This window comes from Tauraco erythrolophus, chromosome 25 (genome assembly GCF_009769465.1).
Source record: "Tauraco erythrolophus isolate bTauEry1 chromosome 25, bTauEry1.pri, whole genome shotgun sequence".
Classification (NCBI taxonomy): domain Eukaryota; kingdom Metazoa; phylum Chordata; class Aves; order Musophagiformes; family Musophagidae; genus Tauraco; species Tauraco erythrolophus.
The window spans coordinates 1066214-1089484 of record NC_141489.1 but is presented as its reverse complement, the minus strand read 5'-3'; the positions used below and the strand labels follow the sequence as shown (position 1 = coordinate 1089484).

The window sequence follows — 23271 nt, the reverse complement described above, 5'->3', positions numbered from 1 at the left end:
GACGGCGCAGCCAGGGACGAGCGCGGCACAGCCCGGCTGCGAGGTTGGTGTCCTCTTGGTGCTCCCACATGGCTCTCACGCTGCGGTTCTCCCCTGGCGCTGCCCATGGGATGCCCACGGCTGCTTCCCTGCCCCTGTGGGATGCCCTGGGGCGCGCGGCTGGTGGTCACCGGTGCCACAGTGTCGTAGTCACCACATGTGCCGGTAGGGAAAGGCCACTTCCACGCAGAGCACCACCAGCGCCTCGGAGCAGTTGTGCCGCTGCCCGGCCAGCAGCCTGCCCTCGCCCAGTGGGGCGGCCAGACCCTCCCCGGGCCCAGCGCTGCGCCAGCCCTGGCAATCCCGCCTGCGGGCTTGGCCGCCCCGTGGTGTGGATCCATGCCAGGCCAGCTGGCGGGGCCTGCAGATGGGGATGGAGGTGAGGGGCTGGGGGACACCCTCTGGGGCACCTCCAGCTCTTCGCACCAGCTCCTGGATCCGCACAAGTGCCAGAGGTGGGGGAGGACCGGCTGCAGCCCTCCCACCCTGGCTCCCAGCACAGGTGTTGGTTTGGGGACACCTTGCTGGCTCTTGCCCCGAGGCTGGACTCACCAGAGGGGATCCATCAGGACGTTGCGCCCGTTGAAGGAGTAGATGGGGCCCCGCGGGGCGGCACTGGCTCGGCTCTCGAAGAGGGAGCTCCAGGACTTGGCCAGCAGCTGGCCCTGCGGGCACAAGCGGCGGTACTGAGCCAGGGGCCGGGAGCGATGCCCTTGTCCCAACCATATGTGGGCAGTAGCTTGGTCTCGGTTCCTCCTGGCTCCCCAAAACACAAGTGCGGAGCACGGCCGGGCTGTGGCAGCCCCAGCACGGGACTGGGCAAGGCTCCCGCCGCCGAGGCTCACCGGGGTCTGCAGGGCTTTGCCACCGGCAGCCCCCACGGGAGACGGGGGTACCTGCCTTCAGGTTGACAACAGGGAGGGTCCTGTCTGTCCTCTTGACGATGGAGACCAGGTCCTGGGTGGGGGCCGACAGGAATGCCCGGAAAGTGCCGTAGAGCTGAGCCTCCTGGGACTGGCGGTAGCACTGCAGGTCGGCGCCCCGGATCCCGCTCATGTCACCGGCGAGGGGCACGTTCAGGGCGGCCAGGCGGAGCTGGGGGGGGCAGGCATGGTGGGGGGGAGGCTCGGGCACGGCCAGGCATCGAGGTCTTTGCTCTCTCCTTCCCGGGAGGGTGCAGGCCTCTGGCAGCGCCAGCCGGGCACAGAGAGATCCCCTGGGCACCTTTCCCCACTCTCCTGCGGCTGAGCCACCCATCTCCCACCCCCGGGTTGGGCATTGCTTACCGAGGGGATCCGTGGGGCAATAGTGGTTGGCAGGACGTGGGGCAGCCCTTGTCCCTCCTCCTTCTGGACCTGGAACAATGCAGCTCAGGTCAGCTGGGAGACACCCAACCCAGTGCCATGGGTGCCCTGGGTGCAGCACCCTCCCCATCCCAACAGGACACCAGGCTCTGCGTGTGCCAGGCTGGCGCTGCCCTGCCGACAGCCCATCTCCATGGCACGTCCCTCCCAGTGCAGCCGGACGGGCAGCAGCGCTCACCAGCAGGTCCGTCGGGGCCAGTGTGGGCGGCCCCGTGTTGGGACCTCTCGTCTGTGCCCGCTTTGGCTCCTGGATGGAGAGGAGAGGCCAGTCCGTGGGGGCCTGTCCCCTGCCCCGCAGGCAAAGGAAGGCTCCGTCCCGGTGCTGGGACGTGAGTGGACCCGGCGGCTGCCTGCACCCCTCACCTGGTACCGTGGGGTGGAGGCGGAGGGGTCGTCACCGGCGAAGAGCGACTCCGAATCCTCCAGCTGCTCAATGCAACGAGCAGAGAGAGGGGTTAGGGGGAACCAGCTCCTTCCCTGGGCTCTGCAGCTCCAGGGCCAAATCCAGCCTGGTGCTGGCTGCCAGGGCTGCAGCCTGGCCCCCATCCTCCCTGCGAGGGACCCCAAGGGGCGTCCTCAGCGCACGGTACCAGGAGGCGGCTCCAGCCGGAGGGGGTCCGGAGGAAGGCGCTGCTCCCTTCCCGCACGTAGACCAGGCTCCCCTCGGGCACGGCGCTGCCCGACTTCAGCATCAGCTCCTTGGTCCGGAACACCCACGTCTGGCGCTGGGGGGGATGGAGGGTTCACGGCCCAGCTCGGTGCGTGGGGCAGCCTGGGGGGCTCACCCGCAGCCGCAGCCAGGACGCACCTGGAGATGGGCACGGGGATCTGGTGCCTCCGTCCGAGGGATGTCACCATCTGGAGAGCCCGGAGAGGGTGGGGGTCATGAGGAGCCCTGGCACAGGGGCTATGTGTTCCCGCAGGAGCCGGCCCCGCACGGATGCGGTGGTGGCAGGAGCCAGCTGGGAGAGCCGGCTGTGGTGCCGGGGAGCTGTGTGCAGTGGCACAGCCCTGGCACCCGGGAAGGGAGGTGAGACTTGGCAAAAGGTGGTTTCTGAGGAGGCTGGAGCCCCCAAAATGCCCGAGAAACGCCCTTACCTGTGGCACAGCCTGTGTCGGCGGCTGCCTGTGGAGGCAAGTGGGGCCCGTTAGTGCTGCTGGGCACAGGGATGCCCTTCCCGGCACACGGGGAGGGGACAGGGTCCCTCTTGGGGTCAGCGAGGCTGTGGCTTACCGGCTGCTTGCAGGGCAGCTGGGCACGGAGCGGGTACACCCTCTGGAAGCAAAGACATGAGGGTTTGCGGGGAGCCCTGCATGCTGTGCATGCTCACACGCGTGTGCGCTCCGGTGCAGGCGTGTGCACAGCCCGTGCTGGGCCTTACGTTGAGGTAGAGGAGACCTGGTGCTCCGGGGGGGCCGGGGGGCCCGGGGGGGCCGGGGTTCCCAGGGGGACCTCGAGGACCCTGTGGCAGAGCCGTGCAGAGGTTGGACTGGGCTGTTTCGGTGCTGCCTTGCGGGGGGGCAGCTCTAAGACACCCCAGTGCCACCCCTCATCCCTCCCGCTCCGGTCCCCTCCCGGGGCCGGCGCTCCCTGGGCCGGGGCCGTGCGGGGCCGGGAGCCAGGCAGCATCTCACATGGGGGATGATTGCTCCATAAATCTCCGGCTCCTCTTTGCCACCCTGCAGAGAAAGAGAGAAGATTAAGGCTGAACTTCATCCTCCCCCTCCCCATCCTCCTCATCCCCATCCTTCATCCCTCCATCCTCCATCCTTCATCCCTCCATCCTCCATCATTCATCCCAGGCGGAGCCGTGTGGGGCTGCTGGTGGGGTGAGCCGCAGCATGGAGACCACGGAGCTGCCTGGGCTCCGGCAGCAGGGTCCCCATGGCCAGTCTGGGGTCCCCGGGCACCCCTCACCCTAAGCGCCCTGAGGACTCACCGTTTGGTACCCGCTGATTGGCACCCAGGAGCCGGACTGGCTGCCGGTGCTGGGGAAGGGCAGGTGGCCCGGTTTGCACCCGTGTTCGCCGTAGCAGCACCCCTGGGTGAACCGCAGAGAGAGGCACGATTAGAGCCAGTGCTGGGTGCTGGGTGCTGGGTGCTGGGGACGGGTGTGCGTGCTCGTGCTGTGTGCGTGCACGGCTGTGCGTGTGCATGCTCCGTGCGTGCGTGGGTGTGTGCATTTGTGTGTGCCCCAGGGGATGGTGTGACTCGCCCCCCGTCGTGCCCCAGCCCATTTGGGGATTCCGGTGGTGCTGCCGGGGCGAGGTGAAGGCTGGCGCTGGCACGGAGGGGTGGGGGGAAGCAGAGGCAGCACACAGGGCTCAAGGGTTCACACTTGGGATGTGGGGACGGGGCCCCCCCAGCCAGCTCCCCCCGCACCAGTGCCCATGGCTACAAACCCGCTCTCCAGGGTCGCCCTTTTCTCCCTGGAAGGAAAGCAGGGGGGTCACGTCAGCGCCCCGGCTCTGGGGTCCCCGGGCATTCCCGGCCCCCTGGCACAGCGCTGTGCCTCGCTCCGGGGGTAACACCCGCCACGGAGCTGTTTGGTCTCGGTGCTGGCACTGGGGAGCGGTCACAGCCGACGCCGCCCCCGTGCCCTCGCTGCTGACACCCACTGCCCACGGTGCCCGCTCCCCAGCTCACCTTGGGGCCTGGTGGTCCGGCCCATGCCCGGTGCGCTGCGTGGTGCGAGTCGCACTGGAAGGAGAGGACATGCTGGTGTGAGCACGGGGGCTGCTCCCCGCTCCCGACCACCCGCAGCCCAGGACCCCCTACTCACCCTGTAGTCCCCTGGTGGCCCCGGTGGCCCCATGGGGCCAGGCATGCCCGGGGAGCCTGTCTCTCCAGTGCGGCCGGGGCTCCCCGGCATGCCCGGCAGCCCGTGTTCACCCTTCTCGCCCTGCCAGCACACGGTGCGTGGGGCGGTGAGCTGGGGGCTCAGCACCCCGTGTCCTCCTGGGCCCCACAGTGGCAGGGCTGGGGCAGCCCCGGAGCCCTCTGACGGGCTCTGTGCCGGGCACTGCTCCTCGCTGGGGCAGAGCGAGGGGCTGGTGCATCCCCGGCTGCTCCGTCTCCACCCCGCGGGCTCTGCTCTGGCCCCAGGGCCACGGACAGGCTGGGCTGGGACCCCCTTACCTTTATTCCGGGGAATCCCGGCTCCCCTCGGAGCCCCGGTTTGCCAGGGAGCGACACAGGTCCTGCGGGACCGGGGGGTCCTTCATGCCCGGGTATTCCAGGGGGACCTTGTGGCCCTGGGAGCCCTGGTGCCCCCGGGGGTCCATCTGGCCCAGATGAGCCTGGAGACCCTGGAGGTCCTTCAGCCCCAGGGAAACCGGGTGGTCCCACAGCTCCTGGTGGGCCAGGGGGTCCCGGCTGCCCCTCCCGTCCGGGGACCCCTGGGGCACCTTCATGGCCTGGGTAGCCAGGGGGGCCGGGCAGCCCGGGCAGCCCCGGGGGCCCTGGGGGTCCTGGGTTCCCTGCAGGGCTGGATGCTCCCAGCTGCACATCAGGGTGGAGGGAGAAAGGAAAGAGAGAGCAGATCGATGAACGGCCACGTCCCATCCCCTGGACCCCTCCCCTGGGCTGCTCATTCCCATGGCCCCGTGCCCCAGCCCTCCCCGTTCCTGCCAGTCCAGCTGGGGATGGACACCGCAGCTGGCACTGGCATCAACCACCAGCCCCACCATCACCCACTCGTGCCCCCCTCCCTGGCGCTCACCTCGTTCTCCAATCCCTCGGGGAGGGCGGCGGGCACGGGTGGGCTCCTGACTCCCCAGGTGCCTGGTGGTCCCGGGGGCCCCGGCGGTCCTGGGGGACCCGGGGGGCCCCGGGGACCCTGGTGACCCGGCTGCCCTGGGCTGCCGGTCTTCCCTCTCTCCCCAGAAAATCCGGGCTGGCCCCTCTCTCCTGGGAACCCTCGGTCACCTCTCTCTCCCTGTCGGAGAAAGACAGAGCCTGGCTCCTGGCTCCTGGCTCCTGGCTCCTGGTGCCTGGCGCCTGGCTCCCCGATCCCGGCACCATCCTCTGCCAACACCCGCCGCAGGGACATGCTGCCCCCCTGGCAGGGGACACCTGAGTTGTCCCCCCAACCCGGACCCCGAAGCGAGACCCCAATCCCGAGCAGAAAAGGTTTTGCACTGCCAAGAGCCGAGGAGTTTCTCCCAGCAGGACCCCGCGTGTCTCCCCAGGGAAGACCACCGCACCTTTGGGCCGGGAGGGCCGGGGCGCGCGGGGCAGACGCAGCCGGAGCCGTTGTGCATCTGGAGAGGGAGACAGTGATGAGCGGCGGGAGGGGGGCCCCGGCTGCCAGGGACTGCCATGGGTGCCCTGCGCCCCCCCTCACCTGGAGAGCAGGGTCCGTCTCCGGGGCCAGGGGCAGCCCTTTCGCCGTCGTCTGTGCGGAGGAGAGGGGCTGAGCGTGAGACCCCCGAGCACTGTCCTCGTCCCACCCTGCCAGCCCACATCCCCCAGAGCCCCTCTCCTGGGTGCCCACCCTAGGCTGCCCCTCGCAGCCTCCCCCATGGACCAGGACCCCTCCACCACCTTGATCTGCAGGAACTCCTCTTCCTCTGCACTCCCCTCAAAGATCTGTGGGGCGGCCGTGGGTCGGTGCTGCTGGGACAGATGGGGAGAGCTCGGTGTGGGGCTGGGGGTATCCCAGGGGACACACGGAACCCTCCCACAGCCATCGCTGCCCACAACTGGGGTGGGGGCCAAGCCCCGGCTCCTTTCCAGGGGGGGCAGAGTGGCTGAGCCGTGCTCGGGGCCAGAGCAGGGCACGCTGCCCTGCCCGGGCTGGGCACAGATAAGGGCAAGGACGCAGCGAGGGGCCCAGCAGCGGCTGGGGAGTTTCGGGAGGGCTGGGGGCGCGGGGGGGGGATGCTGCCCGGGGAAAGGCACCTGGCCTCGCGTGCGCTGCAGCGCACGACCCGGACCCTTCGCTGCTCCCCTGGCAAGGGGCTCCCGGTGCCTGGGGGCCATCGCCAGTGGGGGTTTGCTCAGCGGCAGCTTCTGCGTGGGCTCCACGGTGCTGGCATCTCCGTCTGCAGGAGCAAAGGGGCAATGGTGGGGGGAAGAGGTGGGGCTGGAAGGGTACCAGGGTGGCACAGCACTCCCAGTTCCCGGCACTTGCCGTGGCCACCATGGTGCCACCAGCAGCCCCGGAGCTCAGCACCCCACATGTCACCCTCCAGTCTTACGGCGGAGGTGCCCCCTCCTTGCTGGGGTGCAGGAGCTGAGGCTGTGGGGGAGCAGTGCCCCCGCCTCGCCATGCCCCCACCTTGCTGTGCCCCCACCTTGCTGTGCCCTCACCTCGCTGTGCCTACCTTCCTCCCTGTCCGTGGAGGCTGTGGGGCTGGTGCCCGGGTCCGGGGTGGTGTCCGAGCCCAGGGGGTAAAACCACTGGGCTGAGGTGGGAGGCAAGTGCCCGGCCAGCACCGAGAGGACGCAGAGGAGGCGGAGGAGGCGCTGGGGGCTGCCGGACCCCATGGCGCTGCCACGGGGCCAGGCTGCCCGCGACGGGGGGGCTCGGCTCATCCCGCTCACCCGCACCGTCTGCTCCGGCGGCACCGTTATCACGGCAGCCCTCATGCCGCCCGACACGCCCCTCGCCCGCCCCGGCACCCACGCCCCACGGGCCGCATCCGGCGGGGACTGAGCACCCACACGGCTGGGTCACCCTCTGCCCCGCGGGAACCGTGGGGAAGGGAGCTGCTGGAAGCGAGGTGAGGGAGGGCTGGGGAGGAGCTGCTGCCTGGAAATGGGGAGCAGAACCAGCGAGGAGGGGAGCGGAGGAGCAGCCGGGTGCTCCATGGGGTTTGCCTGGCTGCCGGAGCGTGGTGCTGGGAGGGGACGGGAGCAGGTCACGGGCCGGCGGGGCTGAGCCCTGGGGATGGGGCTGCCGGAGCCTGGGAGGTGTCGGGGCCCTGCCGCGCGTGCCATACCTGTGCCCTGCGCTGTGTGTGGCCACCGCAGCCCACTGCCGGTGCAAACAGCCCTGGGGCTCTGTCAGGGCCACCTTTGGCTGGGAGTCTCCAGCCATCTCTGACCCCCAGCCCCTTTTCTGCCTCTCCCCAGTGCTGGGGCAGCTCCGGACTCCACTGGTGTTCCTCACAGCCTCAGGAACCCCAAAGAGCCACCGAGGCTGGGAAAGCCATGCTGGGAGCTCAAAGACCCTTGGGGCTGGGAGCACGGGCTGCCTGGTCACAGGCAGGGCAGCTGGGCTGCAACGAGCACCCTCCTCGGCTGCGGGGCTGAGATCTCGGCTGTGGGGCGCACCAGCCCTGGCCCCTTCCCCATCTCACAGGATGGTGCTGGGATGGGGACCCGGAGCAGCTGTGTCTGGCTGGAGGTGGGGACGGCCCCCGGGACTGTGCAGTGAGGGCGTCCCTGTCCCCTGCATGCTCCACCGGCTGCTGGCACTGCCCCGCTGCCTGTGCCCGCAGACACAACAGTCTCCCCAGCAGACGCTCAGTGCTGCCAGGGCCTGATAAGGCGCCGCAGCCCGAGCGGGGCTGGGCACCTGTTTGGGTTTTCAGCCCCAGCCTGGACACCGTATCAAGGCTGGCGCCTCTGCCCCGAGTCATGGCCACCATGTGCCCCAGCCTGGCAGCAGTGCCAGGCAGGGCAGGGGCTCTGGGGCAGCACCAGGTGCTGATGCCCTGCAGAGGCCCTGCACTGGCTGGGACGGGAGAAGGGGGGCCGGGGAGTGGGGGGCACACAGACTCTGCCTGCCTGCCCCAAGTCCTGCCCACCTGCCCGTGTCCTGCCTGCACACTCAGTGCTTCCCAGCTCACCTGCACAGGAGGGAGAAGATGGTCCTGGGAGCTCCTGCAGCCAGCGCTGCCAGTGCTACCAGTGCTGGCACTCAAGCCTCAAAATGCCAGTTTGAGCGCTAGACGTGCTTGCCCATGAGATGAGTTTGGGATTCTCAGCCCAGGCCCTGCGGTACAGGCTGGCTCTGCTCCTCTCGAGGGGGCTGCGATGTGCTGAGCCCTTTCAGCATGTGGCCAGGCCGAGGCACCCTGGGGAGGTGGCTTTTTGTCCACTTCCCACCTCCCTCCTTCTCGCCTGTTTAATCAGGGCAAATGAAACAAGTGATGTTCAGTATCGCACCTGCACAGGGCCCTGCGCCTGCTCCTGACCCTCTGTGCTGCATTCCATGCCCGGGCACAACCAGAGCCGTGCCCTGGCACGACCTCCCTCACACCTCTGTCACAGAGCAGCCTGCTGAGCCCTGCCACCAGTGTGCAGAGCAGGGGCAGGAGCTGCAGGAGCCGCAGGAGCTGCAGGAGCTGGGGCAGCATCCCTCTGGGGCAGGCCAGGTGCATCCCCTTGTACCTCACTGTGGGGTAGCCCCCCCTTCCAGGGCTCCTTTGAAGCTTTGCCCACCCCCGGGAAGCAGCCCCATATTCCACCCTCTGCACTGAGCCCCCTCCAGGGCCCTGCAGCGAGACCTGATGTCTGAGCGTTTCCAGATTATTACTTCCCTTGGAAGCTGTGCAGAGCGCAGCCACGAACCCCAGTGGCTCCCACTGCTCAGCCAAGCCCTAGGCAGGGCCAGTGCAGCCCTACTGGGATGTGGTTGTTCCTGGCACGTTGTGCTCACCCTGCAATGCCATGCAGGGCCAGGCTGGCTCCCCGTGTCCCCCAGGGTGAAGGTCACCTTCCTGATGTACTGCACCATCTCCCTGTTGGTGTTGGTGGTGGGGATGGTTGTGGTCATCTTGCCAGTCTTTGTGCAGCACAGGGTGGTGGTTTTGGCGGTGTTGATCAGGCCCAGCGCGGTGACACGGCCAGCACCCCGATGCCGCTGTGTCACCCGTGTGTCCCTGTGCACGTGTGACGAAGCTCCCTGCAGCACGCAGCCGCTCCTCGTCCCATGGCATGAGTTCAGCCAGTCTCTGCCTCACCCCGGGCCACAGCCGATCGTGTCCCTGGCACAGGGACAGGGGCTCTCTGTCCCCTTGCCGCTCCGCAGCGAGCTGGGCGAGCGGGGCACAGCCCGTGCGCAGCCTGCCCGGGCTCGGCAGCGCATCCCGCAGGGCAGGGGCAGCGAGGCTGTGCTTGTGCCGGGGCTCATCCTGCCCCGGGCTGTGCCCAAGACCCCTCTGCTGCGTCCAGCCATGTCCCCCCGGCTGCCCCATGCCCGGTGCTGGCTCAGATACCCCTTGGCGCAGCTCGCGGGTCACCAGATCCCTGGGAGATGCTCGGGGACCCGTGTCCCCGGGGACAGCGGCTGGTCGCTGCCGTCTCCCGGGCCTCCGCCCTCCCGCGGTACTGCCCGGGCGCTGCGGGGACCGGCGGGGCCGGAGGCGCGGGGAGGGATGCTCGGGCGCCCCGCCCGCCCGCTCGCTCCCCATTTTCCTAAATAGCCACTAGGTGCCGGCAGCTTTCAACTTATCACGGGCCCCCGGGGGGCGCGGGGAGCCGGCGGTTGCGGGGCCGAGGGGGCGCGGGGAGCCGGCGGTGCCGCCCCGGGCCGTCCCGGGCAGACCGGGGCTGAGCTGCCCCCGGTGCTGTTTTAACCGGCAGCGCTTTTGCTCCCGCCGGAGACCTCCGCGCCCGGTGTCCGGAGCCCACCCCGGGCTGCCCCACGCTGGGGGTCTCGGCCACAGCTCCGGCGATGCAACCCCTTATGCTTCCCACCCCTCCCGGTTCATCCCAGTCGCTCGCAGGACCGGGCGGGTGTCGGCGGGCAGGGCGGCGGGGCGGCGGCCGGGGGCAGCGGGGCTGCCAGGGGGTGCTGCGGTGGCCTCCGGGGGGGGCTCGGGGCGCGGAAGGGCCGGGGGTCTCCGGGCTGCCCGGCGCCGGAGCTGCTCTGCCGGTGGCCTCGGTGCTGAACCCCCCCTCCCCAGTGCTGAAGCCGCCGCCGCCGCCGCCCCCGCCGGCGGGGAACGGCTGTCCCCGGTGGCTTCCCGGTGGCGGCGGGGGCGGCCCCGCCGGTGGCCCCGGTGCCGGCGGCGGGAGGTGTGGCCAGGGGCCGCATAAAGCCGCCGCCGCCCCGCCGCCCGCCGCCAGCCGAGCGCCGCCAGCAGCGGGCCGGAGCGCGGAGCGCGGGGCCGCCATGCGCGGAACCGCCGGGCGCGCTCGGCCGCTGCCGCCGCCGGTGCCGGTGCCGCTGCTGCTGCTGGCGCTGCTGGCGGCGGCGGCGGCTCCGGGCGGCGGCGAGGAGGCGATCCAGTGCCCGCCGTGCTCGGAGGAGCGGCTGGCGCGCTGCAAGGCTCCGCAGGGCTGCGCGGAGCTGGTGCGGGAGCCGGGCTGCGGCTGCTGCGCGACCTGCGCCCTCGGCCGCGGCACCGCCTGCGGCGTCTACACCGCCCGCTGCGGCGCGGGGCTGCGCTGCTACCCGCCCCCCGGCGTGCCCCGGCCCCTGCACACCCTCATGCACGGCCAGGGCGTCTGCACCGACCTGGCCGACGTCGAGGCCATCCAGGAGAGCTTCCAGCACCCAGGTAAGGGCTGGTCCGGGGCGGCCGAGGGGTGAAGGGTGGGTGTCCGGTTGCCAGAGGTGCCCCCGAGGAGCCCTGGTTTGTGCCAAGCTGCTGTCAGCTCGCTTGGCAAGAGTTGGGGCTGCAGGGCTGGGAGCGGGACGGGGGGCTCAGCAGGGACCCTGCGGTGGGACGGGACAGCTCAGGGATGGGTGTGTGCAGAGTGTGTCCCAGGGAGGGAGCGGTGCTGAGCTGCGTGAGCTCACAGAGCTGGGTACTGATGGGTCACATTCATGCCATCCTTATCCACCGTGGGCACAGCAGTGCCATGGGCAGCGGGCACGTGCTGGAGTAGTGATGCTTCACTGACACCCATCGCCTGCCGAGCCCTGGCTGCAGAGTGGCCCTGGGTGGTGGAGCAGCCCGGGGTCCCGCAGGCGCCCATGGGCCCTGGCGACAGGTTCCGGCTGCTGGGGGAGCTCCAGGTGCATGGTGACCTCCGTGCTGCCCCTTCCCTGGGATGCTGCCCGCAGCTCTGCCTGCACAGTCAGGAGGAAACAGGAAAGAGGCCTCGGGGCACCTGCTTCCCTCAAGGGCAGGTCAGGCTGGGCTCTGCGCCCGGCCTCTGCCAGGAGCTCTGTCCTTCCCGTGGCCAGGCAGGGTAAGGAAGAGTGGGCAGCAGGCAAGGCCAGGCTGGAGAAACCCACTGCCTGTGGGCTCTGCCTGTGCCTGTCAGCCCCAGAACCCTCTCACAGGTGTTAATTGCTGCCCCCTGCCACCCCATAGTGCCCAGCAGGGTCTGGGGGCCAAGAGCAGAGGTGGCAGTGGGAGCCCGGCCCCAGAGCTGCATGGGTCTCGCCATGGCTGACAGCAGGAATGGAGCAGCTCCTGGGCGCTGAGCGTGCAGACCTGGCCCATGGGACTGGCTGGTCAGTGGGTCTGGACGCCATGCTTCCCCTTCCCTGTCCTGCGGGCTGTGATGGGGACCATGTCCCCTGGAGCTGGGGAGCAGCATCCCGCCACGGGACAACAGTCCACGAGCTGACCTGGCGCTGCATCCCTGCACGGGGTCACCCGGAGCTCCCCGAGGGGCAGAAGGGGCTGGAGCAGTGTCTGTCCCTGTCCGCCCTGAGAGCCAGATCCCAGCTCCGTTCCCTCCTCGCACGCCTGGTCCATGGCAGCTCCGCCAGTGTTCCCGTGGTGAGGAGAGCCCTTCATGGATGGGCCCCTCTGGCTGCCTCTCTCCAGGCACAGGAGTTGGCTGCGAGTGCTTGGCATGGGGTCTGCTGCGGAGACCCCCTGCCCTGCCCTGCCTGTCTGTCCTCATCCCACATCCTGCAGGAGCTGTCTGGGCTCCCTGGCCCCGGGGCTGCGCCAGGCTGCCAAGGCCTGTTGGTTTTGGCCGTGCCCCGTGTAACGCAGCATTTTTTCCCAGAGCCTTTAGGAAACAGAGTTGCAGTTTTTTCCCTTCCTTCCTGCCGTGTTTGGCCTTGCTGGCGACGGGTGTGTGGCCATGAGAGCCGGACTTGCGCTGGGCACCGTGCGTGCCTGCGACATCGCAGGTGGCAGGACAGGGGAGCGGGCAGCGGTGAGCCCCTTTGCCTGGGACAGCTGGGCAGGATGCGGTGGGACACCCCGCAGCACATTGCTTGGTGTGGCCCCAGTGGGAAGGTCCTAGTGGGATGTCCGAGCTGTGGGTCCCTGTCCCGGGGAGCCAGCGGGAACGTGGGGCTGGGGGCTGCGGACTCCATCGCTCCCAGCACAGCCCTGCCTGGCACAGCCAGGGCACCCTGGCACAGCCGGTGCATCTGGCGGGTCCCCTCTGAGTCAGCCAAAGGGACTTAAATGCCTGTTTAGGGGCAGGGGCGCACGGAGCAGGTGGCCCTTGGCTGCGCCCGCGTCCCGGGGCTGCGCGGTGCCGGGTGAGCGGAGGCGGCAGCGGGCAGGCGGCTGGGAAGCGGTTAACGTGCAGCCCGTACAGTAAACACTGTGTCTGGGGGCTCGGCCCGGGGGGCTCCGCATTCCAGGGAAGAGGCTGGGATCGGCGGGGGGGCTGGGCTGAGGCTGCGCTTTCCGCCGGCTCCCGGCTCCATCGCCAGGAAAGAGCCTCCTTGCCTGGGACCCACTGCGGGATGGGACTTTTCTAGGACGCAAGGGAGCGAGCGGCCACTCTCCTTCCCTGAGACCCTCTCCCGTGGCCACGGGTCTGGGCACCTTGTACCATACCCTGCTCCCTGCCAACTCCCAGCCCTGCCAGCTCCGGGCTGGCTCCTGGGGCGTCCCCGCTGCTCAGCCGGACCCTGCGATGGCGCCGGACCAGGGAGGTTCCAGCTGCGGCTTTTTGGCACAGCCAGCGGGTGCCCGGGGGAGGCGATGGCTGAACTCGTGTGTAGCAGCCGGGAAGAGGTGAGGACATTTTCCCCAGCACATGATGAGTGATTTAATGCTGGGTAAATAATTATGTCTGGAAAAACCTGACCCCATGGGAGTTGTGTGCATCCCGTGTGGTTGCCGTAAGCTGGAACAGATCCTATTCCCTCCCCATGTGCAGCGACCGGGAGGGACAGCGGTGGCTGGATGGCACACGGGCAGCGAGGGCAGGCTGGGCTCAGCCCCTGGCAGCGTCCACCCCGCATGTGTCCGTCAGTGCCCCTTTCTGCCCGGCCAGGCGAGGCTGTTGCCCTGTTCCAGCTCTCCCTTGGGATGGGCTCTGGCCTTTGCCCATGCTGGGGTTTCTTCGGGCCGGGCACTGTTCCCAGCAAGGCTCCAGTCCCTACGCAGAGTCATCTGCATCTGCATCCCTGGCACCCTCTCCTGCATCCCACCTCTCCTCCATCAGAATCACGTTGGGCGCTGAGCCGGGAGGTGCAGAAACACTCGGCCACGTTTGAGCATTGCAGGGCTCAGCAGTGGGTCCCCACGCGATGGGAAGGGGACAGGCTCCCCGGTCAGTGCCCCTGGCCAAGGGGCAGTAGGTGCCCGATGCCCAGGCCCCAGTCAGCCCCATGCCCTGGCTCACTGCGCTCCACTGGGGTCAGCGCTTGGCAGGAGGATGAGCACAGACTTCCCTGTGCTGGCACCTGCCAAGCCGAGGGCCCCAGCAGCCAAGAGAGCTGGTGCGGCATCGCGACCCTGCCAGGACCACCCGCAGGCGACAGCAGTGGTGCCAGACGGGGACGTGGAGGGTTGTGTGCTGGGACTCACTGCGGCTCGTGTGCTGTGTCGGCCACAGACACGTGGACGTGTCCCCTCTGGCCCATGGGGCACGTGGGGTCCTTTGTGCCTGGGCTGCTGGGGTAGGGGGGAGCGGGGCTGGAGCTGGGGGGCCCTGGCACTTGTCCCTCTCTCGTGGACACACAGGCGGTCCCAGGGCTTCGCCCGCTGCCCTGGGCTCTCCTCCCACCGAAGCCACGCGGTGGATCCCGGAGCCCTTCGCTGCTCCCTTGGGCTCAGGGCGGTCAATCAGGAGTTCAGCACGTGACCAACCTCATTTGCAGCTCCCGTTAATTGAAGGCGACGCTGAATGACTCGTTTTTGTCTCCTGTCCGTGGGCAGAAATCCTCCTTCTACCAGGCCTGAGCAGCCGGTCTGTGCGGCTGGCGAGGGCAGCACCTGTGCCCATCCCCTTGGCACCTGCTTCCATCCCAAACCAGGCAGAGGGGCTTCCCCAGCCCTTGGCCGAGCGGGCACCTCCCTCTCCACTCTGCCTGTCCTCCCCTGCCACTCAGAGACCCCTCTGCTGGCACAGCCCCAACCGTGACTGGCAGCACTGGGGTGCTGGTGGCCAATGCATGGGCAGCACCAGCAGCAGTGCGGGGGGCTGGTGGGTCGGGGGCCTCTGGGCTCCACAGACATTGCTTTTTCCATGTGTTTGTGTGCAAGTGTGGCGCATTCCCTCGTCCAGCGGGTGCAGGAGGTCGCCAAGGGAGGTGAGAGGCTCCTTGAGCTGCCACACGTCGTGTAGCGGGTGGGAAATCACCCCAAGGACTGCAGCGATGCCCGCAGCAGGGAGGGGCTGGGGCAGGAGTCAGGGGGCAGCTCAGCCCCCCGTGTCAAGGCACCACGAGTCCCAGAGCTTTGCCCCCAGAGCTGGGTGCTGCCTGGAGGCACCGGCGTTTCATGTGACCTTATGAAAACGTTATTGGCATCTGGTTTTGTTTAAGTCGAGAGAGTTGACGCTCTGAAGGCGGCTGGTGGGGGGAGGAGGGGTGTTTGTCCATGCCAGGGCTGGGTGAGGGCTTCCCCTGGGCAGAGCGGGTGGTGGCCGGTGCCTCCCGGCGCAGCCTTTCCACGGTGTGGGAGCAGCGCAGGGAGATGCCAGGACTTTGGTCCCCGTCGGTGCCAAACCTCCTGCCTGGCTCTTCCCTGCCTCTGTCCCTGAGGAGGTGCAGGGGGAGGCAGGGGAGGGAAGGGTCATCCCTGCCCGACCCCCCCCCCGAGCCCCTGGCTGGGCTCTGCCGCCAGCGCCCATGTTGCGCCACGGCCCGTGGTTGGTGCCGCCGGGGCTGGCATCGCTCTGCGCGAGGTCCTGGAGACTTTGGGTTTGTGTTTCAAATTTCAAGGGCATGAGCCGTTTCCTGGAAAAAAAATCGACAGATTAAACAAAAAGCAAATAACAGGAACGAAGGAGAAGGCTTTGATCGGGGCTTCGCCACGAACTTTACCCGGGCCACTGGGAGCCGGTCCAGGAGCCCTTCGCTGCAGGGGAGCCACCGCGGGAGGTGCCAGTCGGAGAGCAGAGCCGGGATCCCGTGGGGATGCGTGGGCAGGAGGCTGCAGCTGTGACCCCGCTGCCCGCTCGCTGCCCACCCGCTGCCTGCCTGCTGCCCGCTCACTGCCTGCCTGCGGGAAGGGCCAGTGCCAGGCAGCACCGCGGCAGCCTCCGACCCCGGTGCTGTGAGCCCCTGGGTGCTTCCAGCCATGCGGCACCGTCACCACCCCCCGCCTGGTTTGGGAAGGTTTTTCCCGTTGCCAGCTGCAATATCGGTTGGTATAAGCCTGACCTTGGCACATGCTCGGAACGGGCACACTGGCTGCTCTCCTCTGAGAGCCTGGGCGGGCTGGGAGCCAAACCGCTGCTTGGGCTGTGCCTGACACGGCTCCGTGCGCGGGTGGGACCCCGGTTCCCCGGGGTGTCCCCGCTCCGCAGAGTGTGAACGGGCCCCAAACCGGAGGAACCGGCAGCTTTTTAAAACAGCAAGTCGTGCCCAGAGCTCGGGTCTCATGACGCTCCCTCCAGCTGCCAACATCTGGGATTGCAGTTTGGCTGCTCTCCTGGCGCAGGCGAGGATGCCAAGCGCCGCCTTTCGGGATTGGTCCCACGGGAGATTAACTTTCTTATTCCAGGAATTTCTTCTTTCATGTCTTCGCGGGGGCTGTGCCCCGTGGCAGAGCTCGGCTCTGCTCCCCACCGTGGCGCCCGGTGCGGCTCCGTGCTTGGCGAGCGCTCAGCACCGCCCTGGTGCAGCCCCGGTGCCTCCGCTCCTGCCGCAGCTCCTCGGAGGCAGCTTTTGGGGGGCACTGGGGTCTTCCTGGGCCTCCCTGGCTCTGCGTCCGGGGTAACCATCCAGCCCTGAGGATCCCAGTGCTGCAGGGAGAGCTGAGCCCAGCACCGAGGCAGGGGCAGGAAGGTTCCCGGGGCTGGGGGTGATGCCTGTGGGGACTGAGGAGGGCAGTGGGGGATCTGGCAGCACCAGCTGCACCACATGCCTGGGGGTGCGAGTGGCTCTGCGGGAGCTGGGGCGCCGTGGGGGCACTGCCATCCCTGGGGCTGCCCCGCGGCGCTGAGCTCCCCCCGGTCTGTGCCCTTGCAGAGAAGGAGGAGATCGACCACCCCAACAACAGCTTCAGCCCCTGCAGCATCCACGACCGCAAGTGCCTGCAGAAGCAGCAGGCGAAGCGGGTCAACAACGGCAACAAGATGCGCAACAGCGGGAGCCCGTACCACCGCGAGGAGACGCGGCCCATAGTGAGCACCACGTGGCACCGCGGCGGGCGGGCGGGCGGGCGGCACTGGGCACTGGGGCGACGCTGGGCTGGGGAGGGCGGGATGGGTGCTGAGCACCCCATGGCTGTTCTCCAGGGTGGGGGTCCCGGGATGCTGGGCAGGGGCACACAGCAGCCCTGCTGCCGGCTCAGCACCCCCTCCCTGCAGGCGCAGGGCTCGTGCCAGAGCGAGCTGCACCGGGCACTGGAGCGGCTGGCGGCCTCGCAGACCCGCACGCACGACGACCTGTACGTCATCCCCATCCCCAACTGCGACCGCAATGGCAACTTCCACCCCAAGCAGGTAGGACCGGCTCTCGCCCATCATGGGGGGCATTTTGGTGAGGCTGGGAGGGGGACACAGATGGATGGGCCAATGCCAGGGAACGGCCGAGCCCACCCGTGGCTCCTGGCTCTGGTGGGAATCAACCGCTGGGTGTTGTGGGGCCCTTCGCAAAAGCCCTGGGGTGGGGTGGGGGTGGCAAAGGCCCCACGGGAGCTCCTGGTTGCCCCAGCTGGGCAGCCCATGGGAGCGGGGCCGTGGGGCCAGGCTGGGCACCCCTCACCAAACCCGTCCCCCCAGTGTCACCCAGCGCTGGACGGGCAGCGGGGCAAGTGCTGGTGTGTTGACCGCAAGACGGGGGTGAAGCTGCCGGGCGTCCTGGAGCTGAAGGGGGACTTGGACTGTCACCAGCTGGCAGACAGCATGTGACTGCCACCGCAGCGGCCCGCACCGCGGCCAGGACTCCTGCCGGGGCCGCGTAGGAGACGAAGAGAGGGGACACAACTGCCGAGCAGCTCCCCGGTGCTGGGGGACCCCGGCATGTACGCTGGATCGCCGGCATGCTCTGCGCCACGGGCTGCCCACGGCTCTGGGACCTGTGTCATGACCACAAGCTGCCACTGCTGAGGGATCCCTGGCACGCACCGGCGGCACCTCCATCCCGCACGGACACTTGCGTGGACAGATGCTGCCAGGGGATGGTGTCAGGCTGCCTGGGTGCAGCGGGTGGAGAGCACCCACGATGCGCCGCTGCCCCTGGGTGCTGCTCCTGCAGCCGCCGCTGCCCTCCCACTCCACAGTGCCCCCCAGCTTTGCCCCAGCCCCTCTGTGTTGCAGCGTGGCCGGGGGACCCGGAGCCCAGCGGCTGTGGCGGAGGCTCGGCCGCTGCCCTGGCCCAGCCTGGCCCTGCAGGCAGCCGCAGCCGTGCCAGCGCCCGTGGGTGTCGCAGTGGCACCCGTGCCCGCAGTGCCTTGCCGGCCGCGCCAGCCCTCTGCTTGTGGTGGCAGAAGTGCCTCATCCTGCCCTCCCCGGCAGTGGGAGGCCGTGCTGCAGCTGCCCGGGCGAGGACTGGGGGAGCCCCTGCAACTGGGGGAGCCCCTGCAACTGGGGGGGCCCCTGCAACTGGGGGGGCCCAGAGAGACACCCCCTGCCACCGCCTGCCCGGGCCCTCCCTGCCTCCATCTCACCCAAAGCGTGTGCACGATGGGCACCACAGCTGCACCGAGCAGTAAGAGACTGTCCCCCTCCCCGCTGCAGCCCCCCAGCCCCCCGGCCCGGGACCCGCCTGCCCCCAGCCCCATCCCGCTCCCTGCGCAGGGACAAAGCCGGTGGCCGCAGCATTTTCCCCCCATCCATCCCGGCTCCCCCTGCCCCATCCCCGGGCACCCCCCGTGCATTGTGTGGGACCCAGCGCCCATGGAGAGGGTTGGGGCACGAGGGATGCCCAGGAAACGCCTCCCGGCAGCAGGGGCTGTTTGGTTTTTTTTTTCCTTCCCCAAAGATTTTAATATTTAAAAAATGTTGTTGGTGGGATCCTGGAAGCGGCGTGTGGCCCCCGGGGCTGAAATCCTCCTGTCGGTGGCGCGGGGCAGCGCCCGCTGTGGTTTCTGTCTTCTCTTCTTCCAACTTGGCCAACGTGACAAAACCGGGATGAATTTCTGGAACGTCTCAGTGACGGGATTTGCGGATTTCGCCAGCACAAAGTTCTCAGCTGAGAAATTGTCACTATTTTTGTAGCTATTTTTTTCTTCTTTTTCTTTGAAGCTCTTCTGTGGGAGCCAGTTCTGGACGTTTTTCACCTAAATGTCTTTTAGGTGAGCAACGGCCGTGCTGGCTGCCATGGCAAGTGTGCCAAAGACGGAGGGGATTTTGCCGTTTCCCCCCGACCCGCCCCCCTGCTCCGTGGCCGCAGTTTTGGTTTTCTGTGTGGTTTCACCCCGGCCACACCGCGAGTGCCAAGGCCCCTGATGGGAACAAAATGTTTCAGTTTTAGTGAAACACCCTTCTGCCCAGACCCCAGCAGCTCCCTGGCATGGCACGGCACGGCGCAGCATGGCACGGCATGGTGCAGCACGGCAGCTCCCCAGCACAGCGCCGGCAGGGACGTCCCTGCGTGTCTCAGTGAGGGCACAAGTGGGGACAGGGACTGGCAAGTGCCACTGTCCCACTGGCCAGGGCTGGCTGGACGGTGAGGATGGTGTGAGCCAGGACAGGGGGTGGCAGCGGGCTCAGCACTGTGGCTCATTGGCACAGCTTTGCCTGGCTTCTCGTCCGGTGGCAGGGTCCCCATGTCATGTCCCACGTCCCCAGGTGCACGTGTCCCAGCGCCTCGCTGGGCTCCTGCCAGACCCCCTGCCTGCCCTGGCATCCTGCTGGATCCCCTGCCTGTCCTGGTGCCCACCTGGCTGTTGTGGCTCCGCTCGGAGGAGGCTGCACGCGACTTCTAAACTGAGCCAATTTGCCAGGATGGTCCTTGGTGGGGATGGGGGTCCCTGCCCCTGCCAGGCCCCCCAGTCTCCCAGTGTGGGGAGGTGCCTCTGGGGACCGTGGCCGGTCACAGTGCCGGTCCCATGCGGCTGCACCGGCAGCACCACGGCGGGGTGCAGGGCACAGTGGCAGCCCCAGCCCGGTGGGCTCAGCCGCCCGGACCCTCCCCTCACGCAGCCAGGGCAGCACTGGCAGATCTGGCAGAGCCTCCCCTGGTTTTGGGGTGGCCGTGGGGCAGCCGGGCAGGGGCCGGGGGTGCTGGCACTTGCCAGGGTGCATTTTGTGTCCAGCACAGAGGGCTCCAGCGTTTTATATCGCCTCTCCTGTAGTTTAAGGCTGTATTTACACACGATCATATACCAGCGTAAGGCTCCCGACCCCAGCGGCATTTTCCCGTGCCGATGTGGTTTCTGTCAGTTCCTCCTGGGCCAAGCCCGTCCCTTCGGATTCCCGTGTAGCACCGACTCTTTTACAGTAAACTTGAACCTTTGTATCATCAAAAAGAAAAAAAAAAGGTAATTACTGTATTTAATTTTTCCTGTTCTTTAACGTGTTTCCATCAAGCGCGTTTTGTCTTTGCGGTGCTTTAAAGAAAAGGAGAGGGGGGAGCAAAGCGAGGAGGAGCGCGGGGTCTGCGGGATCCCACCCTGCTGCGCGCTGCGTTCCTGCCGTGACGGCATGTGCTGTATGGAAACGCTTCTCCTTCCCCAGCCAAATTAAACCCGAGACTGGCCATGACCTTGGCACCATCCTGACACCTCTAAAAAAACCCGGCACCCACAAAGCCTCAGCGAGAGCTACGCAGGGGCCGGAGGTGTCGTCCGGGGCCAGCGCTAGCACGATGCTCCGGTTACCGGAGCTGCGGGGCCGGTGGTGCTCGGGGTTGTGCACCAGGCTGGGCTCAGGAAGCTTTGGCTGGAGAAACATGTGCATGTGTGTCCATTTAGCAGAGCTGCTGCTGGGCTGCCAGGACTGTGGGGGCTGGTGCCACGGGGTCCAGGGGGTCGTTCGCCCCTTCCCGTAACACTTGCAGATCGGGGGCACCCGCCTCCTCCCGCGCCCTCCATGTGTCAAAAGTGCTGCAACTGGGACCCCTGGGCAGGGCTGCGCTGGGCAGCGGTGGCAGGACCCCGTTGTGTCGGGATGGGGAGGGAGGCAGGTGGTGATGCTGAGCCTGGCAGCGTCCGGTGGCGGGTCTGGGTCCCAGCTGAACTGGTCCACGTCTCATTGGGACGGAAGCTCTGCACACTCTGTGCCTGCAGCAGCCAGCGGCTCCCCGTCCCCCATGCAGGGCAAAGACATTTCTGTGCAGAAACCCCTGTGGCCACCGCGCTGCTGCCCGCCCTGCTGTCACCAAGGCTTTGTGTGTCACCTACACGTGTCTGTGCACCCACATGCATGGTGGGGAGTCACCGGTGCGATCTCTGTCCCTGTCACCAGGGACAGCTTGGCCACATGTCACAGCATCGGTGGCTTTCGGGGTCTTGCTGTGGTTGGGGACATGGGGCATCACGCGCTGGTGGCAGAGGCTGTCGGGAACAGACCCGCAGGCCCGGGCAGGCCAGGGCTGGGTTTGTTACAAAATGGCTGGAACTGGACCCGGGAACCAAAACCAAGAGCCGCACTTCCAGGAAGCCTGGGGCAAACTTTGGAAGCCACGAGGAGCTCGGAGAATTGTTTGTTTTTTTTCCTGAATCCAGGTGGTTTGGCTGACCTGTCGCCGCGGTGCCTGGGCCCACGCTCCAGCTACGCTGCGCTGGAAAAGGGTTTTCAATGAACTCAAAATTCCACGTGTGGAACACGGCGCACGGCGCTGTTTGGAGCCAAAGCCTTGGAATTCCCTATTCCCCTCGCGCTTATCGCAGCGTGTGAACAGCGTCGCGACAGACGCGCCGGACCGGAGCAGCGCGGCAGAACCCGCCGGGGCCGTGGCGCTAATTAAGTGTTGGTTAATGAGAACAGCTCCGCGCGCACCGGCGGCTCTGCCCGTCGTTACGGCTCCAGCAGATGGGCAGGGCGCGCGCAGGGAGCGGGCAGGGAGCGGGAAAAGCGCAAGCAGGGCGCAGGCTGGGCGCAGGCAGAGCGCAGGCAGGGAGCGCGCAGGCAGAGCGCAGGCAGGGAGCGCGCAGGGAGCGCGCAGGGCGCAGGCAGGGAGCGCGCAGGGAGCGCGCAGGGCCGGACGGTGTCGCGCGGGGGCCCCTTGCCGGCCGCAGCCCGCACTGCAGCGGGTCGCATCCTGCACCCCGCCCGCTGGGGCCTGGGGGTCCCCGCGGGGCCGAGGCCGCACTAACCCGGGGCACCGGGGCTGAGCCGCGTCCCCCCGAGCTGCCCGTGACCTTGGGGCGCCGCGTTCCGCGGGGCCTTTGCAGCACGACGGGGGTGGCACAAGCACTCGAGGCCGCGGGGTGTCAGCTCGCCCAGCCCGGCCCAGGCTGGGTGCTGAGTTTCGACTGGGCAGAGCTGGGGGCAAACAGGCTGCGGGGGGATGAAGCGGTTTAGTTTCTCGTCCTGGAGCCGGGTGCCCCCCTCGCCCCGCGGTAACGCCAATATCGGGTTTTCTCGTCGGCAAAGCGCCGTTGCAGCCGTTTCGCGGCGGGGCGGGAGGAGGGCGAGTTTTTCTGCATGTGCCACGCACGCGTCCGCTTGGCAGCTCAAGAGAGCGGAGCGACGCGTTTCAGTCGCCGACATCTCCGCGGCGTTCCCGGTGCGACACGCAACACGCCGCGTTGTTCGGCGCGATACGCGGCGCTATCGCAGACACCCCTCCGCGGGGTTTGTCGGCACCGGCTCCGCAGTCAGAGCCGTGGAGGGGCACCAGGTCTGAGGGGGGCGGCTGTGCCGTGGGCTCAGAGCCGCTCCGCTCCGCTCCGGCATTACCGCAAGAGCTGAACCTTCAGCTGGTGTAAATCACGGCAGCGCTGGCTTCCATGGGGCTGCGCCAATTTACGTCATCTGAGGATCTGGCCCAAATTCATCGCAAGTCATTTCCAAAAACCCAACGTTTTACTGTCATCAAAATGTCAATGTTTATTTCTCAGCTCGCCGCGATGCCTGGAGGGTGAGCTGGGCTGTAACCCCGCTCTGCAAAAAAGGGCAGAATTTACCAGCACCAGGCAAAGATACGCTGCTCTGACATTTCTGCCTTTCGGTGTGTCTTGCTCTTTGAGGGAAGCGGGATTTTTCAGCAGGGCCTAGTGATTTTACATGCTTTGATTTGCAAAACTGCCTCCTGATGCTGGTCTGTCGTCAGGGAGGTGAGTCCCCCCTCGCCTGCACCAGACCGCAGCACTCGTTGGGTTCAGGCTCAGACCGTGAAGGCAGGAGCTCAGCTCCACCGAACATGCCTCAGCTTGGCTGCCCCGAGCGCTGGCATCCCCTGTGCCCCGCAGAGATCTCAGCCCGAGTATCTCAGTCCTCCAGAGCAACATGAACGGTGGGTGCTGGGGGAGGGAGGCAGCGGTTCCGTCCGGTGAGCACAGCTCCCGTCCTGCAACTCCGCTCGCAGCCCAGTGCAGCTCCCCATGGGCAGCCGTCCTGCCCCGGTCACCGTGGCGAGTGATGCCCCGTGATGCCCGGTGGAGGGTCTCAGAGGAACATCTCATCCCACCAGAGTGTAAAATCTTTAACTGAGACTCTTGACGTGACGGTACGTAACAAGAAACTATAAATACGAGCTGTTGC

At 67.8% G+C, this 23271-nt stretch overlaps 2 protein-coding genes across 3 annotated transcripts; one reads left to right on the top strand and one right to left on the bottom strand.

Annotated features, from left to right (window-relative positions):
- Positions 1–189: 189 nt before the first annotated feature.
- On the bottom strand, positions 190–6894 carry LOC147526912 (uncharacterized). Its single transcript, XM_086626364.1, has 23 exons — positions 6732–6894; positions 6307–6443; positions 5950–6018; positions 5750–5800; positions 5610–5666; positions 5126–5341; positions 4543–4905; positions 4187–4306; positions 4051–4104; positions 3807–3833; positions 3344–3445; positions 3039–3083; positions 2786–2866; positions 2638–2679; positions 2502–2529; positions 2212–2261; positions 1994–2128; positions 1767–1829; positions 1582–1650; positions 1326–1394; positions 940–1134; positions 592–704; positions 190–400 (listed from the first exon to the last, which is right to left on the bottom strand). The coding sequence occupies exons 1-23, from the start codon at positions 6892–6894 to the stop codon at positions 190–192; spliced, it is 2460 nt and encodes an 819-aa protein (XP_086482490.1).
- Positions 4260–17532, top strand: IGFBP4 (insulin like growth factor binding protein 4). Of its 2 annotated transcripts, XM_086626367.1 has the most exons (6): positions 4260–4290; positions 8246–8263; positions 10530–10859; positions 16649–16803; positions 16990–17124; positions 17404–17532. In XM_086626367.1, exons 1-6 carry the CDS (start codon positions 4275–4277, stop codon positions 17530–17532), a joined length of 783 nt encoding a protein of 260 aa, XP_086482493.1. In that variant the 5' UTR covers positions 4260–4274. The 2 variants fall into 2 exon arrangements, with proteins under 2 accessions (XP_086482493.1, XP_086482492.1); XM_086626366.1 differs by lacking the exons at positions 4260–4290; positions 8246–8263 and having other exon boundaries at positions 10472–10859.
- The last annotated feature ends 5739 nt before the right edge of the window (positions 17533–23271 follow it).